This window comes from Notamacropus eugenii, chromosome 1 (genome assembly GCF_028372415.1).
Source record: "Notamacropus eugenii isolate mMacEug1 chromosome 1, mMacEug1.pri_v2, whole genome shotgun sequence".
NCBI lineage: Eukaryota > Metazoa > Chordata > Mammalia > Diprotodontia > Macropodidae > Notamacropus > Notamacropus eugenii.
This window is the reverse complement of record NC_092872.1, coordinates 217,900,451-217,918,925: the sequence shown is the minus strand read 5'-3', so window position 1 is coordinate 217,918,925 and position 18,475 is coordinate 217,900,451. Positions and strand designations below refer to the sequence as shown.

Sequence of the window (18,475 nt, the reverse complement as noted above, 5' to 3'; positions counted from 1 at the left end):
TTAAGTATCCCTCCCAACCTAAGGTTATATGTACATTCAAGGAAAATGCCATCTGTATTCTTTTAAAAATATTTTACTGATTTTCAAAATATTCTATTGAATTTTTTTGTTTTGCTTATATCATTGTCACTTCCCAACAATCTCCAGCTCCATAGGATCCTCCACCATAACCAAAAAAATATTTGTCAAACAAACCATCACAGCAACTGTATCTGACAGCTTATACAACATTCCACACCTATAGCCCATTACCCTGTATCTCAAAGAGGTACTTGTAGTTTTTCAACTTTTTTTCCACAACTAAAAATTTATTAATGCTAGCAACAACTAGCATTTATGAAGTGCTTTAAGGTTTACAAACCTTCTATTTAGTTTATTTTTTTCACTTATAGTATTGAAATTATTCCATATGTTTTCCTGCTTCTGTTTACTCTGAAACTATTAATAAAAGTCTTTACATTTCTCTGAATTCCTCATTTTCCTCATTTATTATGGAAAAAGAATATTCAGTTCCATTCACATACTCACAATTTGTTTAATTATTCACCAATTGATGGGCACCTACTTTGCTTCCATTTTTTTTTGTTCCCACAAGTGTTACTATGAATATTTGGGAAGATACATCTATTTTCTATCTTTTACCACTTTCACAGTGATATTTTGTGATCAAAGATTATGAATAGTTTAGTCAATCTTTTCAAGGAACTCCAAAATATTTTTCAGAATTCATTGGCCCAATTTACAACTGTACCAGCTGTATATTAGCAAGGCTAACTTTCCATAGCCCCTTCCACATCAACTATTTTCTTTTATCTTCTTTGCCAGTTTTACGGATCAAAGTGAAACCACAGAGTTATTTGACTCTTATTAGTTGGATTTGTAATATTTTTCACATAGTTGTTTATAGTACGTTTCTTCTTTTGAAAACTCATATTATTTGGTTATTTGTCTATTTTTATGTCTTTTTACAAGTCATTGATTGTTAAACTGATTGTTAGACTGTTAAAAGGCAAGGTCAGGCCAAGATCCATATGATATTTCACTATTGACCTTCTTTCAGGTTAATATTCAGTCATTAATGACTAGTTTTTGGATGCAATCATTCAATCAGCTCTGAATTAATCCATGTTCTAGTCCACGTATAATCTCAGACACAGAGTCAGTATGGTCCACGTCAGTGACTTAAGTTTTCAGTATTCTAGGAAGTTCTTTAAGAATCTAAGTTGTAGAGAAGGTGCTGACCTGCACTGAGAGAAGAAGATCCTTACTAGATCTCCTCATGCCAACAAAATCCTAGATCCAGTCCCTATCTTTATCTCTACCCATGCTCTGGTTTGGAGACTTCAGGGTTTTGCAAAAAGTCAGATTGGTCAGTTACGCAAAGTGTAGGAGGTCTCCATTATCAGCACGTAACTTACCAATGGGAAGGCCTTATGCTTTAGAAGATAACCTAGGACTTGTATCCAAGATACTCTAGGGTCAACAAGGGAAAGATTAAACAAGAGGAGTGATAAAATCTGTGGTATTTGGGCTACAGCAAAAGAAGAAGGGAGTTTAAAGATAAACTAATCTATAAACTCATAAATCCATAAATCATGCCATAAACTCATCATCCTTGGGGTGCTCCTAGTTTCACTTCCTAGTCAGTGTGAGAGAGGGTTGGGATCTTGCCTCAACTTGACAACTCACTATATCAGTGCCAGAAGCTGAAACTAAGACAGTGGTCCAGTATGGGCCCATACTAGGGTGGCCCTTACACTAGGAGAGCCCTAGGGCAATTCAACCTCTGTGGCAACAATGAAATAGGTGAAGGTCATGGGCTTTAGACTGATTGGCAGGATCTCAATCAGATTTATTCAATTAGTTTCCTACCTCTAATATCACAGGAAATATAGGTTTCTTTCTTACTAAGAAGAATTGGTTAGTAAGGCCCAGATGAGGATAGCATATGACATATTATGAAAGGCTCCAGACATGACTTTCCCTTCCCACTTTGCACAAGATTTTAGAAAAAAAGTAAGGGGAGAGATGAATCTAGAGCAGAACCTTACAAAACTCAAAAAGTAGACCCTCTCTAAAAAAAAGGGTTTTTTTCAGACTATCAAAACCTAACTGTAATAACTTCTAGCTCACATTTCTCCACATCCTCCACACAGATAATATGAAAGACTGTCCAATTTTGCTAAAATATAAGTAAACTATATCAAAAGCATTCCCCAGATCAGTCAAATAACACTGTCAAAAAAGTAAATGAGGTTAGTATGATCTGCTTTTGATAAGTCACTCTAGCTGTTGGGTGATCACCGCTTCCTTTTCAAGACATTCACTAACCATCCCTTTAATATGCTCAAGAATTTTGCCAAGGAATGCATAAGTCACTATATTTCCTTTCCTGAAAATCAAGACAACATTTTCCCTTTTCCAGTCCCGAGGCATCTCTCCTGTTCTCTGTGATCTTTGTAATATGTAATAATAGTAATAATTTATCAAGTGTTTTATTATTTGCAAGGCATTTTTAATATATACATATATATACATACCTGTGTGTATACGTATAGGTATACATGTCATTTGACCCCTGCAACAATGCCACGAGGTAAGTTATCTTCATCTTATAGACGAGGAAACTGAGCCTTAGAGATGATTTTCCCAAAGTAACACAACTAGTAAGGGTCTGAGGCAAGAATTGAATTCAGATCCATCTTGACTTTCGGTTCAATCCTCTGTCCACTTCCCCAATCAGCTGCATCAAAGATCATTACACAATCTGACTTTTCTGTCCTTTCAGTAACGTAAAAGATCATTCATCTGAGCCTCATTACTTGAACTCATCAAGGGCAGCTAGTACTCTCTTACTCCATCCCTCCTTCTCTCATGTAGTTTTCTTAGTCAATTTTATTCTGCCTCTTCCAATCTAGAAATTATTCTTTTTTGGAAACAGAAACAGAAACAAAACCAAAAAGAAAAAAGTCAACTATTTCTCTCCATCACCCATTATCATCATCTCCTCTGCCCCAAGCAGCAGCACTAACCCTTCTTAGACCTAACTCATTTTGTCCTATATATCTTTTAAAATAAAAAAAAATGTTTTGTTGTAGTTAGCTTTTCTCCCAAGCCTCAGATCCTTTTTAATGTAGCACTTCTGATGCTATCCTAACAGAATCATGGCAGACTTTTGTACTCCTCTCTCTTTGTGTGCCTTGCCTCCCATCTTCTGCGTATAACTTTTTAAAATCAACGTCATTCAACGATTCCTTTGTACATTCCCAATTAGAAGCAGGAAGGACTATCCTGGTGGGAGAATTTTCATCCTTAACTTTCCCTAGTTAAGGAAACGTGGCCTAGCACAGGAACTAGGATTGGCAAGGGAAGGAGCAGTGGGTTAGTTATTTATATGATAATGTTCATTATGTGAATTCATGTGTAGCCATTAATAATGTACATTGTACTCAAGGTACCCATTCGTGTAATATAATATACATGCCTATCAGGTACATTGTTTTTTATATGCTGTTGCCATTTAAGTTGACTTCATTAATGTAAACAGCATAACTGCATATGTGTTCTCTTGAATTGCTTTTTTTCAGTCTGCCATTCCACTTTTTGAAATCTCTAATTCACAGTCAGTCAGTCAACAAATATTTATCAAACACCTACTATGTGCCAGTCACTGTGCTGAGTGCTGGGGATACAAAGGAAGGTAAAAGACAGTCCTTGCCCTAAAAGAGATTACACTCTGACGGAGGAGAGACAACATACAAACAAATACATACATACATACAAATAAGCTGGAAACAGGTAATAAAAAAAACAAGTAAACAAGAAATACCTGACAGAGGGAAGGCACTAGAATTAAGAGGGACTGACAGAAAACTTCTCTTCATGAAAAGCCCCAATCGTACTTTCTGTAAATCTCTGCCATCTTGGGCTTAGTCTTTTCCCTAACAAAACAATTTTAATCTTTCTTCCACTCAACAGCTTGCCAAATGTCATGACAGACACTCCATCACCCCATCACTTTTGGACAGGCTGTTTACTATATCTGGAATGTAGCCCCCTCCCCACCAGCTCTACCTCTGCCCCCCAAACCCCTGGCTTCTCTCAAAGCTCAGCTCAAAGCATTCTTGCAAAAGGATTTTCCTGATTCTCCCATCATTTAATAAACAATACATCCCCTCGAAAATTATCTTTTCTTCACTTTGTACATATTTTGTATCTTTGTACATTCTCATGTTGTAAGTACATCGTATAAACTATACATTTCATTTCCAAGATAACTCATCAGCTCCTCGATAGCAGGCATTGTTTCATTTATACCTCTGTATCCCCGGAAACTAACATAGTTCCTGCACAGTGAATGCTTAATAAATGCCTGTGGGTTGATTACAGCTTCAATTCACCAGAACCTCAATAGCCCAGATTTTTCCCTCTGCAGTAAACTTTTGGTGGGGAAAGAAAAAAATTGAGTCCAAAGATTGTCAAGAAGACAACTTCCCGGTTGTGTGTTGGGATAGGTCCACCAGTCTCCTAGGTATTCTTGGTCTGGACATTTACATCTTGGTCTAAGGATAGTTAATGTTCTTGGTGTTGAGTCTGAGGTCCTAAAAGACAGACAAAGAAATAATATCAACAATTTATATACACATAGCACTTAAAGGTTTACAAGTTACTTTACCACAATGCAGGTACTGTTCTCCCTGTTTTAGAAATGAAGAGACTGAGGATCAGTTTCCTAAGCTAAATGACTTACCCATGATAACACAGTTGAGGAAGACCAAATCAGATTCAGTCAGTTTGTCAAACATTCCCTACACTGTAATTATAACAGTAGGAAGAGAGATTCAGACAGTTTACAATAATTCTCCAAAAAAAGGGTTGAATTGATTATGAAATTATGAGATGAGAGCAATCACACCTGGTTCTCTGGATACTTCTCAGGAAAGACCACAAGTGGCTGCAGGAAATGGAGGGGAAATCACACTTCAACAACCACAGAAGGTACAGAGACAAGCTCGACAGGATCACTGAGGAAGATGGCATGGGAATGGTGGATAAGAAGGCTGGCAGAATGGAGAAAAGGCAGAGAATATCGTTCACATAACCCTGGATTAGAACTGGGAAACATTTAGCAGCATGGACCTAACGAAGATGGAAGAGGGTGCAGGACTGGGGAGGAAAAAGGGAATTTGAAGTCTCATTTTTATAGCGTTTTTTCAGACTGACTAATATATCTGTGCCACCTTGGAGTTAGTTCATTAATATAGCCAAATCATCTCAAAATTATTGATAAAATGTCAAAGTCATCATCCCAAATTTATCAGGACCTTTTTGATGTTCTGCTGGTCTGGATTTTGTCTGGAATTTACCTATAATCGGACCAGAAACCTTGACAAGCAGTGCCAAGATGGTTTTTCCTGATCCAGCACATATTGTTGTGGCTGTTGTATAGTCGTCTCAGCTACGTCTGACTCATTGTGACCCCATTCAGGTTTTCTTGGCAAAAATACTGGCGTGTTTTGCATTTCCTTCTCCAGATCATTTTACAGATGTGGAAACTGAGACAAACAGGTTGAAGAGATTTGCCCAGGGTCACACAGCCAGTGAGTGTCTGAGGCTGGGGCATATTACTAGTATGTGAATTTTGGTTAATATATTATACAATTTATAAAATATGCTCTTTTTTATTTTTAACACCATTTGTGCATGACTTGCAGGTTCCCCTTCGTAATATTATTTCCTGCTATTGTCCATTTATACTGGCTATGTATAAAAATTTGCTTATACCAATTGGAAGATTAGTCAGGGGCACTAGAACAAGGTACAATTTTAACACAAAGGTGGAAATAAAATTGGTACAACGTTCAAAAGCTTACCCAGAAAATTCAATTGCCCAAGACAGTTCACTCCCCAAGCACTTCAGTTCACTGAGGTCTAATTTTGCTTAGATCATTTCTGTCCTTAAAAGATCCCAAGGCACTTGACTTTGGAATTGCTCTTTATGTAGGGACAACTGAGAGAACTGGAACCAGCTGTAGGCCATAGGCGTCTTCTGGCAAAATTCTTAAGAATAATTATGACCTCTGAAAGTAAAAAGCCCTAAGGGTTGGAAAACAGTTCATTGTTTTATCTTCAGTGTGGAAACTTTCTCCTTAACTGACCTCTAATATTTTTTGGCAATTTGTGTTGTAGGATTTCAGTGGCTATTTCTTCTTAAAAACGTAATCAGGAGAGCAGCAAAACAAACCACACCAAAAGCCTAGATAATCTTATTTCTGTCTAGGTAGAAGTTGGTTTCTTTAGAGCCATTAGGGGCACTGTCGTATGCAGTGATGGGGTCACAGAAAAACAAATATTTTACTGTCTTGTCTTACTGTCAGCTCAGCTTCCCTACCTTTATGTCTCTGTCAGTTTCACGCCTGTGAATATAAATCTTTATTTCTTTTGTAGTTCTTCTCTGTAGTGGGATTTTCTTTTGCTAACATTCCAAAAGGAAATTTGGAGGAAATCTAGCCTACTTCTAGAGACAGCAGTGAGAACCTCACTAACACTACAGTATTATATTCTCCCACTCCTTTCAACGTGAAGCAGAGTATCTAGTAAGAGGGCAAGGATCAGAAAAGGCTGGGAACCAACTCAATGATGAGACAGGCTGTAGGTGCATGTATATTCACCCTATTACATTCAATAAACCTATATTAAAGCACCTCCAATATACCGACACAATACTGGATACTGGGAGTTGTTAAGTTGTTATTTTTCAGCTGTGTCCAACTCTCCATGTCCCCATTTGGGGCTGTCTTTGCAGAGATACTGAAGTAGTTTGCCATTTCCTTTTCCAGTTCATTTTTACAGATGATGAAACAGAGGGTAACAGGATTAAATGACTCCCCAGGATCACACAATTATAAGTCCAGATTTGAACTCATGAGGTTGCATCTTCCTGACTTCAGGCCCAGCACAGCATTCACTTCTCCACCTAGCTGTCCCAATAATCATACATATTTAGATCATAGCATCTTAGTCTCCCAGACTCCTAGCTGACTCCATAGTGTCCAGGGCCGTACCTATAGTAGCACAGAAAGCTCATCAACCAACAGGAGAACCTGGAGTTTGGCATTTGATGCAGGTTGAGGTCTGAGACTACCATTTGCCATCAGTTTTTGCTGTCCAGTTAATTGAAATTTAGCTTTACTTTCATAAACTCTACCTTAAAGTTTCCAAGGTACTTAACTGATCTTTTTAAGGAAAAATAGATGTAAGTTATAAAAATACATATTTTATGTCAGTATGAGGACTTTTGGAACACATGACCAAGGAGATAGAATGCTAGACATTTTTTCTAATCTTCATAACCTCTCAAACCTTTACAAAACAGACATTATGCACCAGAGATAATGCAATTTCAACTGTCTCCACTATGTAGGACACCAAGAACACAAACAAAGTGAAAATAAGGTAAAAGCAGAAAAGATAACCCATCACATGCTCCTGAGAACACCACTTCCCCACTACCCACCATGCTTCCTGCAGCAGAACTTTACAAGCTGATCCATACACTTGTAATGGAACTCAATTTGACACCAAGGTGCTCTCTCTTCCTCCCACTGTTGCAGAGATACAAACTCCAAAGGGCAGAAATTTGTTCAGGCTGTGATAGCAATATGACAGCATTTTGTGGCACTGGAATGGAGAGCTAAGGAACAAGGGATTCAGGGCAAACATGTGTCTGTGGTTGGGTGGCACTAAATCTGACAGAAGGAGTCCAGCATTCATCTGGGGCCAGTTTTGTCCACACAGAACTCATCTGACAGCAAAGAATAGGTCTGATGAACCTTGAATTACCCAGTAGTGGAGGAGACTGAGACACTTTGAGATCCAGCCTACAGGGAAATAGCTATCAAAGGGGAGGGGGTCAGAATATTAGCGACAGAAGAAAATAAGGGGGAAAGATTGAAACTACCAAATATCTTAGGAGGAAGAAAAATTTTTAAAAAAAACTTTGAACTTAGGCAAATTAACTAACAGGCAGAAGGAAATATGGACATCATATCAAGTAAAAGAGTTCAGACATTTATGAATAAGTATTACAAGACAAAGGAAAATGAATCAACACCTGACAAGGCAAGGGACTCTGAATCTTTGGATTCTGAAGAGAACACAGAATTTAGGGATACAGACCAACATCCACCCTGTATACTAAGATAAGCTCCAAATGGGTACATGATTTAAACATAAAGTGACATCATAAATAAAAGGAGCAAAGAAGGAAATTACCTATCAAATCTAAGAACAGGTGAAGAGTTCATGACTCAAGAAGAGATAGAGAAGTTCAGAGAGAATAAAATAAGCAATTTTGATTACATGAAATTTAAAAAGTTTTGCACAAACAAAACCAATGTAGCTAAAATTAGAAGAGGAACAGGTGGGGAAAATCTTTGCAGCAATTATTTTTCTTATAAAAAACTAACTCCTAAGATATATATGAAACTGATTCAAATTTCTAAATTTTAATTCAATTCTATATTTTCATTTCTGAATTCCCTCCCTCTCTTCCTCCTCCCTCACCCATTGAGAAGACAAGAAAATCAAAACTCATTACAAATGTGTATTCATAGAAAATAAATTTCTATATTAGCCATGTCTGAAAGAAAAAAGAGAAAGAAAGAAGGGAATGAGGAAAAGAGGGAGGAAGGGAAGAGAGAAAGAAGGGAAGAAAGAAAGGGAAGGAAGGAGGGAAGAAAGAGGGAGGGAGAGAGAGAAGATAGAGGAAAGGGAAAAGGAAGGAAGTTAGCCAATTTGATGGATATAAGGGGGTACCTCAGAGTTGGAACTGATTCACATTTATAAGAAAAAGTGCCATCTTCCAATTGACAAATGGTCAAGGATATTAATTGGCAGTTTTCAGAGGAAGAAATCCAAACTATCATTAGCAGTATGAAAAAATGCTCCAAATCACTAATAATTAGAGAAATTCAAATTAAACAATTCTGAGGTTGCATCTCACAGTTAACAGATTGGCAAAGTTGGCAAAAATGGACAATGCCAAATGCTGGAAGGGCTATGGGAAAACAGGTATGTTAATGTACTGTTGGTGGAGCTGTGAACTGACCCAGTCATTCTAGAAGGCAATTTGGTTGCCCAAAAGCTATTAAACTGTACTTGTCTTTTAGCCCAGGGTATACCAATACTAGGTCTTAACCCCAAAAAGAGATCAAGAAAGGAAAAGAATGCATATGTACAAATGTATGTGTATATACATATATGTATAAATATATTTAGATTGTAAGTCATTGAATTTTGTATCCCTAGTGCTCAGCTAGTGATTAGTGCCTAGAAAACAGTAGACATTTAGCAAACGTTTACTGGTTGACTGATATCAGCTCTCCGGTGGCAAAGAATTGGAAACTGCCCATAAATTAGAGAATGGCTGTACAAGTTATGGTATGTGAGTGTGAAGGAATACTATTGTTTTATAAGAAACAATGAAGGGGATGGCTTCAGAAAAACCTAGGAATACATATTAACTGATGCACACTGAAGTGAGCAGAATCAGAGGAACAATTTACACCATAAAAACAATATTGTAAAGACTCACCTCTGAAAGTATTAGGAACTCTGATCAGCACAATGATTCAATGGGCTCATGATGAAACTAGGCTATCCATCTCCTGGCAGAAAGATGAACTCTGAGGGCAGATTGAGACCCACTGGCAGGAGGGGCGGGGGGAGATATGGCCAATCTAAGAATTTATTTTACTTGACAATGCATGTTTATAATGAAGAATTTTGTTTTTCTTTATTTCAGGGGGATGGTAAGGGGAGTCAAGAAGAAGAAAAGGCAGTTTTTCATTTAACAAAACAAAACTTAGTTTTAAAAGATTCAATTATTTGAGCTGTTAATGATGAAGATGAAGATGATGATGGTAGATGTGATTCATCGATCAATCATTAAGTATACAAAGAGCATCTGATATCTATTCAGAGATTCAAGTGGAAAAGAAATGATCTCTGTCCTCAAAAAACTTAAAATTTGCTGTAGGAAGCAGGAATAAACACAAAAAATCATAATGGATTGTAAGGCAATATATAACACAGGAAGTAATTAGATATTAATAATAAAATTTTAGCTCCTTGTCCTTAAGGAAATAAACTGTCTGTCAAGGTCATACCCCAGTTCTAGATGTGATTGCTAGAAGTTATCATTTGTTCTAAGTCTCCTACCTCCTGGCAAGTAACATTACCTTCAGGTAATATTAATTTGTGGTGGAATTGACATTATTATTACATGTGTAATGTAATAATAGAAATGTTACCAATATAATATTACATTATAAACAGTAGATGTATATCACATATATAAATGTTACATGTATAATGTGATAATATAAATAATCACATCTAATGTACTAATATAAATATGTAACTATTTTGCAGTTGGGTGATCCAGGCTCAAGGGGAGCTCTTACTTGCTCAAGGTCGCAAAGCTAGTCAGAGCAGTCAGGTTGAGCTCCTACCTGCTAGCTTAGTGACCCTCCAGGACAGGCAAGTGCCAAGGAGGGAAATTTCGAAAAGTGCCCATGCCGGCTACAGAAGTGAGAGATGGGAGGGGGGGGGGTGTCGAATTACTGGAGTGGTTCCACACCAAGGAGGGGAGCTGCTGTTGTCTTTAGCCCTGATTCACTGCTTTCCATCACCTCATCCCCAGTTCATCTCTTTCAGTCCAGGACCGCGAGCCAAGTTTCCAATGACCTCACTGGTGCTGTCTAGCCAGGCAAGTGCATAGAATAACAATACCCATCTAACCAGAAAGTTCCACCTTGCCAACTTGCCCTTCCTTCTTCCCAGGGCAGGGGCTTGAGAGCTTGGAGATGATGGTCCTGACTAGGGAAACATGGCAAGCAGGTAGCAAGGTGGTGTAGTAGATAGAGAGTTGGACTTGGCATGAGGAAGACCCAAGTTCAAATCCTACCCCAGACACTCACTAGCTGTGTGATCTAGGCAACCCACTTAACCTCTCTCAGGGTCAGTTTCCCCATCTGTAAAATGGGGATAATAACAACATCTACCTCATAGAGTGATTATGAGGAACAAATGAGATAATATATATAAAGCTTTGTAAACCATAAAGTATTACGTAAGTGCTAGCTATTATTATTGTTGTTGTGGAGCCTTATCTTCCCTATACCTTCTCATTAAAGTTGAGAGCTAGTATCTAGTGATGTTCCAAACTCCTCTGGCCAAGGAAGAAAAAAATGAGATAGTCTAAAGTGTAAAAACAGTCTCCCGAAACAGTCTTCTCTCTTTTCCTCAGAAGAACCTCTAGCAAAAACAATTTGTTATATCAAGGCTAGCAAGAATTTTCTTATGCATGATAATGCAGTTATGGAATCATTCCAGTTACAAGATACATTGTGAATAAAAAAATAAAATTAAAAATTTTTTAATGTGCAATCACCTTTTTATTATATACTTTGTTATGGAAATTTTTGTTTTGTTCCATAAAGTTAAAATAAAATAAATAAATGGAAAAGAAAAAGAAAGGGACCTTAGGGATCATCCAAGCCCAACTTCTTCCAAAAGAAAATCCACAATTATCTATGGACCTCCTCCTTTTTTAGCCCTGCTTGGGGCGTCACCAGAATATAACAGCTTACAAGACCTTCCTACCTCACAGGTAGGCTGTGGTAAGGAAAGCAATTTGGAAACTTTCAAGTGCTCTCTGAATGTGACTTTGTTATTATTACTAGATATTGACCTTGCCCCCAAGGATTTTACAGCCTCCTAGGAGAAAAAACTAAATGAACAGGGACCCCAGCTCTGTTACTCCACTAACTACTGTATGACCTGGGTCTAGTCATTTGATTTCTCTGGGCTTCAGTTACCTCATCTGTAGAATGGGGAGGGGTAGAAGAAGTCCTCTATAAGTCTTAGATCCTATGAAATTAAACCTCCACTAGTTTTGTGTCCATGAACAAATCACTTAGAATGACTTCTTTTATATGTGTGCACGTATATATGTGTGTGTGTGTGTATATACACATGCATATATGTACATATGTATGTATATGTGCATATATGTATTATACATATATACATATATGGATAAGAATTATGTCATTCAGGGCTGTGAATATCAAATGAGATAATGCATGGAAATGCTTCACAATCCTTAGAATGCTATCAAAATGTCTGCTATTATTTTTATATGGTTATGTCAAGAAGGAGCATAGTGTATTAGAGAAGACAGTTCTTGGAGTCAGGGATTCAGCTCTGGGGTTCATGTCCTACCTCTAACATAGACTTGCCTTTCCCTCTTAGAATTCCTAGTTTCCTTCAACGTTAGCTCAAGAAACACCAGCTATACTGGTCCACTTGCTGCTCTTTGCATAGGGTTATGCCAGTCTCTCATTTCTTCATTTACACTGCCTAATTCTCCTGTCTGGAGTGCTCTTCCTACTAACCTCCACCGACTGGCTTCCCTGGCTTTCTTCAAGGCTAAGTTAAAATTCCGAGACCTTGCCGGAGTCTGCCCTTCTCCCCATCCCAACCCCGAGCTGAGATGAACTTCTATTTATTCTTTTCTCTCTCTCTCTCTCTCTCTCTCTCTCTCTCTCTCTCTCTCTCTCTCTCTCTCTCTCTCTCTCTCTCTCTCTGTCTCTCTCTCTCTCTCCTCTATCTATCTAGCTATATCCTGTATAAAGCTATGTTGTCTTCCCTATTACAATATGAGCTCCACGAGGGTAGAGACTAACGTGTTCTTGCCTTTTTTTGAATACCCGTTGCTCTGCATAGTGACTGGCAAACGCTTGGTTAATGTGAGACTTTCCTGATTCGAATCCCACCCAGTGCCTCCCCCGCCCCAAATCAGCTTGTGTCTATTTTGGATACTGTAAGCTCCTTCAAGGCAGAGACTTGTTTCACTTTTGTCTTTTCATCCCCAGTGGTTAACACAGTCCCTGGCACATTGCACTTGCTTAATAATGCATGTAGACCGTTTGGCTGTGTGACCATAAGCAAGTCACTTAATCTCTTAGTGCACCAAGCAATTCGAAAACTATAAATTACAAACAAGTTGCTGATCTATATCAGTGGAGAAAGTTTCCACACTGGGAGTTCCCTGAATGCTCTGGACTTGAGTCCTTACCCCTCACCTCCCCACCTCCATTTTACGTTGAATGAGTAGTGTGCGCAAGCAGTGAAAAGGGGAAGGAATTTAGAGGACACAGGATTGCTCAGAGAAAGCGTCACAAAAGTGCTACTTCTTAAGAGTGTGAAACAAAGACTTGATGAAACTAACCTAGAATAGTGCTTTCCTTACACCCGTGAAGCTCCAGACTCCCAGTTTATTTTCCTAGGATATTTGGTTTATCAATTCTCGAGAGAATTCGTTTGGATCCCCTGGAGATGTGCCCTTTCTAGAGACCCAGACATCCCAGCCTTCGCTCTCTGGACCCTCAGTCAATGCGATACCTGAGGTGTACGTCACACTGCTCCTGGTCCTGACCCTAATGCCAGGCGGAGAAAGTAGGGGATGGTAAAGCTTGAACGGAAAGGGTCAGGTGAATAAGAGCTCCGGAGGTATCCAGTTCAGACCCAGAGAGGATTAGGGTACTAAGAAGAGGGCCGATTTGGGGCAAATCTGTTGACTACACAAACGTGCGAGCATACACAAGTATTTCCAGACGCACAGTTTGAGGGAATAGCCCCTCCAGGATCTTCGTGGTAGTACAAGCCCGTCCTGCCCGGCCACCACAGCCTGTCGCAAAAGGCCCTCCCATCGCTTGGATCAACCTAGACGGAAATAAGGTCCAGACATCAAAGGTGTCTGTGTCCAAAGAAATCCGCAGCTCAGAAACCCTCAGCGGTCGGTTGTGGGGTGGAAGATGCAGGTTGAATTCGGTCCCTTCAAGGACTAACGGTCAGGGCCACCAACCAGCCTCCACCCGCTCTATGCTCTTTTGTCTGAGATGTTGGACATCCATACACATATAAATAGGCTGGGACCACTTGGCGCTCCCGGGGGATATGTGCAGGTGTCTGGAGGATGACACCGCGGCCCACTAAAGGCCCACCTCCCCTTGAGCCACCAATTCCGTTAACCAGTCTCTCAGTACCCTAGTCTTTTCACCAACAGTAGCAGCAACCAGTCTCCAACCGGCCCCATTGGGCGGGAAGAAAAATTGGGTGTTATTGACCTCTATGTCTCCAGGCCACTCGGTCGGGTCGAAACTAACGATCAGTCAACAAACATTTATTAAGAGCTTACTATTTGCCAGATACTGGGGGTCACAAACAAAGACAAAAGCATTGCTATCCTTGCCCTGAATGTGGAACCCACATTCAGATGCATGTTCTAACAACGTGAAAATAACTACGTACATACTTGACAATACATGGTTGCAACAGACTACATAATACATATGTGCTGTTTATGACACATATATACATTCCGTGTATAATACATATATACATACCATCTATAATACATGTATATAGTATAGATACTGTAAGAGAAGGCACTAGCACTGTGTAGGGTGGAGGATAGGGTCCAGGAAAGGCCTCCTATAGAAGGTGAGATTTGAGCTGAGTCCTGCAGTGAGCCAGGGAAACCAGTATTGAAAAGGTACGGAGCATACGCCGTCATTCAGGCTAGGGCCAGGACCAGGTGCCTGAGACCAAGTCACCTTCTCTTCCAGAAGCCACTCCACTGGTCTCAGGTATTCAGAGGCTGGCTCTTCTCTCTTTCCCAATATGAAGCCTTAAAGCCAATCTCTTCCCCACCCTGGGTGGGGGGGGAACTCCCCTATGGGTGTCGCAGGGGTAAGTGGAAAGAAGTCTAGTCTCCCCTTTCAGACAAATGCTTCCCTCCTGACTTTCCCCCACCCAGCTTAAAACCCCAAGGAGAGCGGATGGGAGGAGGGGCCAGGGCGAGGGCCGGGTGAGGGGTAAGGGGAGGGGAGAAGGTGGAGGAGGGTTTTTCTCCTCTTGGCCCTCCATTGGCTCCGGCCCCTACATGTGCCGCATTAGAATGAACAGACGCAAGCAGACCCGGGCACCACTCGGGGACCGGAACTCACCGCGTCACAGCCCCAAGTGGAAGCCAAAAAAAGGGGGGGGGGGGGAGAGAAAGACAGAGACAGAGATGGGGGAGAGAGAGAGAGCAAAGAGGAAAAGGGAGGGGGACCGAGGGGAGGGGGGAATTGCTAAGTGAGAGTTAAGAAACCAGAAGCATGCAACTCGGTCTGTGCCCAGGGCAACAAAAGCCGGCTCCGCGGTGCTTGGTGGAGGACAGAGCGCACAGGGTCTCTGTCCCTGCCAGGGATGCGCCCGTGGCGGTAGAGCACACAGCTCCCTGGGGGCCCCTGAGTCGCAGGGGCGGTGGCAGCACTGAGAGCCAAGCGCTGCGCTCTACCCGAGGGGCTCGGCCCTGAGACGGCCCCCTCGCTGTGGGGGAGGAGGGGGCCGAGGAGAGGCAAGGCGAGGAGAGGCAAAGCGAGTTGGACTCGAGCATCCTTTCTTCAGGGTAGAGGCTTTGGGAGGCACACCAAGAAAGCTGGGGTCCTTGCGCTCCTCTGGACTATCTGGACATCGCCCACCTAGGGGGCACGGAGCCTGCCCTGACCTCCGGCTGAGACTCGGAGGCTACAGCCCGGCGGAGAGCGGAACGGTCCGGCAGGAGAGGCCAGCGGGGGGGCCAGGACGGAAGCTTCTGCATCTCCCTCTCCCTATGCCCAGTGAGTCTCGGGCTCCTGGGAGCTGAAGCATCCGCAGGGGGTCCTCAGAGGGAGGAGGGGGAGAATGGCGGCGCCCGCGGGGCTGGCCAAAGCGGCCGCGGGGAAACTATCGGAAGCGGTAGGCGAGCGCACCCGGCGCCTGGGCTCGGCGCTGCAGGACACACACCGGCAACGCCGGCTGATCCTCGTCATCGTATGCGTGGCGCTCCTTCTGGACAACATGCTCTACATGGTTATCGTACCCATCGTGCCCGTCTACATCGCTGGCATGCAGAAGGGGAGCGAAGAGGACCTCCCGGACCATCACCAGCAGCTGCCGCCCACGGGCAACGCTAGCCAGCCCGCCAACGCCACCAGCGCCCCGACGCCTCCACCGAAGTCCAGTCTCAAGCCTACTTACCCAACAGAGAGCGAGGACATGAAGATTGGCGTTCTGTTCGCCTCCAAGGCCATCCTGCAGCTGCTGGTGAACCCCCTGAGCGGGCCCTTCATAGACCGCGTGGGCTACGACGCGCCCCTGCTCATAGGCCTGGGTGTCATGTTCGCGTCCACCGTCATGTTTGCCTTCGCTGAGGACTACGCTACCCTGTTCGCCGCTCGCAGCCTACAAGGGCTAGGTTCGGCCTTTGCCGACACGTCGAGCATTGCCATGATTGCGGACAAATACCCCGAGGAACCCGAGCGCAGCCGGGCCCTGGGCGTGGCCCTCGCCTTCATCAGTTTCGGTAGCTTAGTAGCGCCCCCCTTCGGCGGCATCCTTTACGAGTTCGCAGGGAAGAGGTACCCATTCCTGGTGCTGGCCGTGGTCTCTCTGCTGGACGGGTTCCTTCTCATGCTGGTGGCCAAACCTTTCTCCTTCAAGGCGCGGGAAAACTTGCCTGTGGGCACGCCCATCCACCGGCTCATGCTGGACCCTTACATCGCCGTGGTGGCCGGGGCACTGACTACCTGCAACATACCTCTGGCTTTTCTGGAGCCTACCATCGCCAACTGGATGAAGGAGAGCATGGGGGCATCCGAGTGGGAGATGGGACTCACCTGGCTCCCAGCCTTCTTCCCTCACATCCTGGGCGTCTATCTCACAGTCAAGCTGGCGGCGCGCTACCCCCACTTGCAGTGGTTCTATGGTGCCCTGGGTCTGGTGGTCATCGGAGCAAGTTCGTGCACGGTGCCGGCCTGCCACAACTTCGGCCAGCTGGTGGTGCCCCTGTGCGGGATCTGCTTTGGCATCGCGCTCGTAGACACCGCGCTGCTTCCCACGCTTGCCTTCCTGGTGGATGTGCGACACGTCTCCGTCTACGGTAGCGTCTATGCCATCGCAGACATCTCCTACTCGGTGGCTTACGCCCTTGGGCCTATTGTGGCCAGCCAGATCGTACACACTCTCGGTTTCCCACAGCTCAACCTGGGCATGGGCCTAGCCAACTTGCTCTACGCACCGGTCCTTCTGCTCCTTCGCAACGTCTGCTACATGACGCCGTCCCGTTCCGAGCAGGACGTACTTCTGGACGAGTCGCCCAAGGGCCTCTACGACACTATCCGCCTGGAGGAGCGGTTAGGGAAAGACAAGCCTCGCCACGGCCTGCCCCCCGAAGGGGAGGTTTCCCTGGGATGGGAGGGAGAAGGCGTCGCCCAGCATCGTCCCAGGGCGTTGTCCGGGGAAGAGTCCTCGGACTACGACTACGAGTACAGTTAAAAGTATTTTGGAGGAGCGTAGGATGGAAAGTCCTTTAAACCCCCAGTTCCTCCGCCTCCTCCTTTTCTTAGAAACTTGGTACATCAAGGGTTAAACTACAGAAAATCTACCCATATAACACTGTCTAGGCTAGGTGAGTGGTGCTGGAGGGCCTTGCTGCCTAGTCTGTACAATGTGTCTCTCTCTCTCTCCACTCTTAAGACATGTCCCCAATGTATTCAGCTTCCATGCTGTTCTCTTTGTAATCCTCTGTCTCCCTTCCCCTTAGCTCCGTTCTCATCGATGTTACCCAGTCCCATTTTCTTACCCTCACCCCCACCCCAACTGCGTCCCAGTACCAGGGGTTAAGAAACCAGAAGTTTTTACAGCAGTTCGGGACTGACTCGAGGAACGATCTCTTTGTAGTTTAGAGACGCGATTCCTGCTCGGTCTTCCCGACCCAAGTTAGTCTGAGGAGGCGACACCTTGCTTGAATATAACGCTCCCCGGGGCCATCCTTCCTCCTCAACCCTAAAACTTCCCGGCGGGAGTGGGTGGGGTGGGTTCTCTGACCTCTGCCTATCCCATTTAGCTGGAGTCTGTGTGTACAAAAGTTTGTTCGAATTTGAAAAAAACAAAACAAAACACAACAGTGTGTGGCACTGTGTATCTCTGTGCGGGGAAACAAAACCCGTGTAACGTCATTCAAGTTGTATCTTCAGGGACAGGAACTCAATAAATAGTATATATACCGAGGCTGCATTCATTGTTAGGTTTCTAATTCACACTGCAAGATGTGAGGGAGACCAAGTTCAAGGGACCTGGTTGCCCCCAGGAAGGGAAAGGGCGGGAGGAATTCACACACACACACACACACACACACACACACACACACGCCAGACAGGGATGACATCTTCAAGGTTGGAGGCTGAGAAGAATAAAGGGTCTCTGATTTGTCTCCAGAGACTCGTGTCAAGCTGTCCCCTGCAGTCCTTTGATGTGTCTACCTGAGACTGACTGGACTGCGGAAAGCCGAAACACTTGCTTTTCTTATGGTTTCCCTAGC

The 18,475-nt window shown here is 43.2% G+C and overlaps 1 protein-coding gene across 1 annotated transcript; it reads left to right on the top strand.

Annotated features, from left to right (window-relative positions):
* The first annotated feature begins 15,220 nt into the window (after positions 1-15,220).
* On the top strand, positions 15,221-18,165 carry SLC18A3 (solute carrier family 18 member A3). Its single transcript, XM_072627442.1, has one exon. The coding sequence runs from the start codon at positions 15,799-15,801 to the stop codon at positions 17,428-17,430; it is 1,632 nt and encodes a 543-aa protein (XP_072483543.1). The 5' UTR covers positions 15,221-15,798; the 3' UTR covers positions 17,431-18,165.
* The last annotated feature ends 310 nt before the right edge of the window (positions 18,166-18,475 follow it).

Coding starts and splice junctions, on each gene's coding strand:
- SLC18A3 (XM_072627442.1), top strand. CDS start 15,799: ATGGCGGCGCCCGCGGGGCTGGCCAAAGCGGCCGCGGGGAAACTATCG.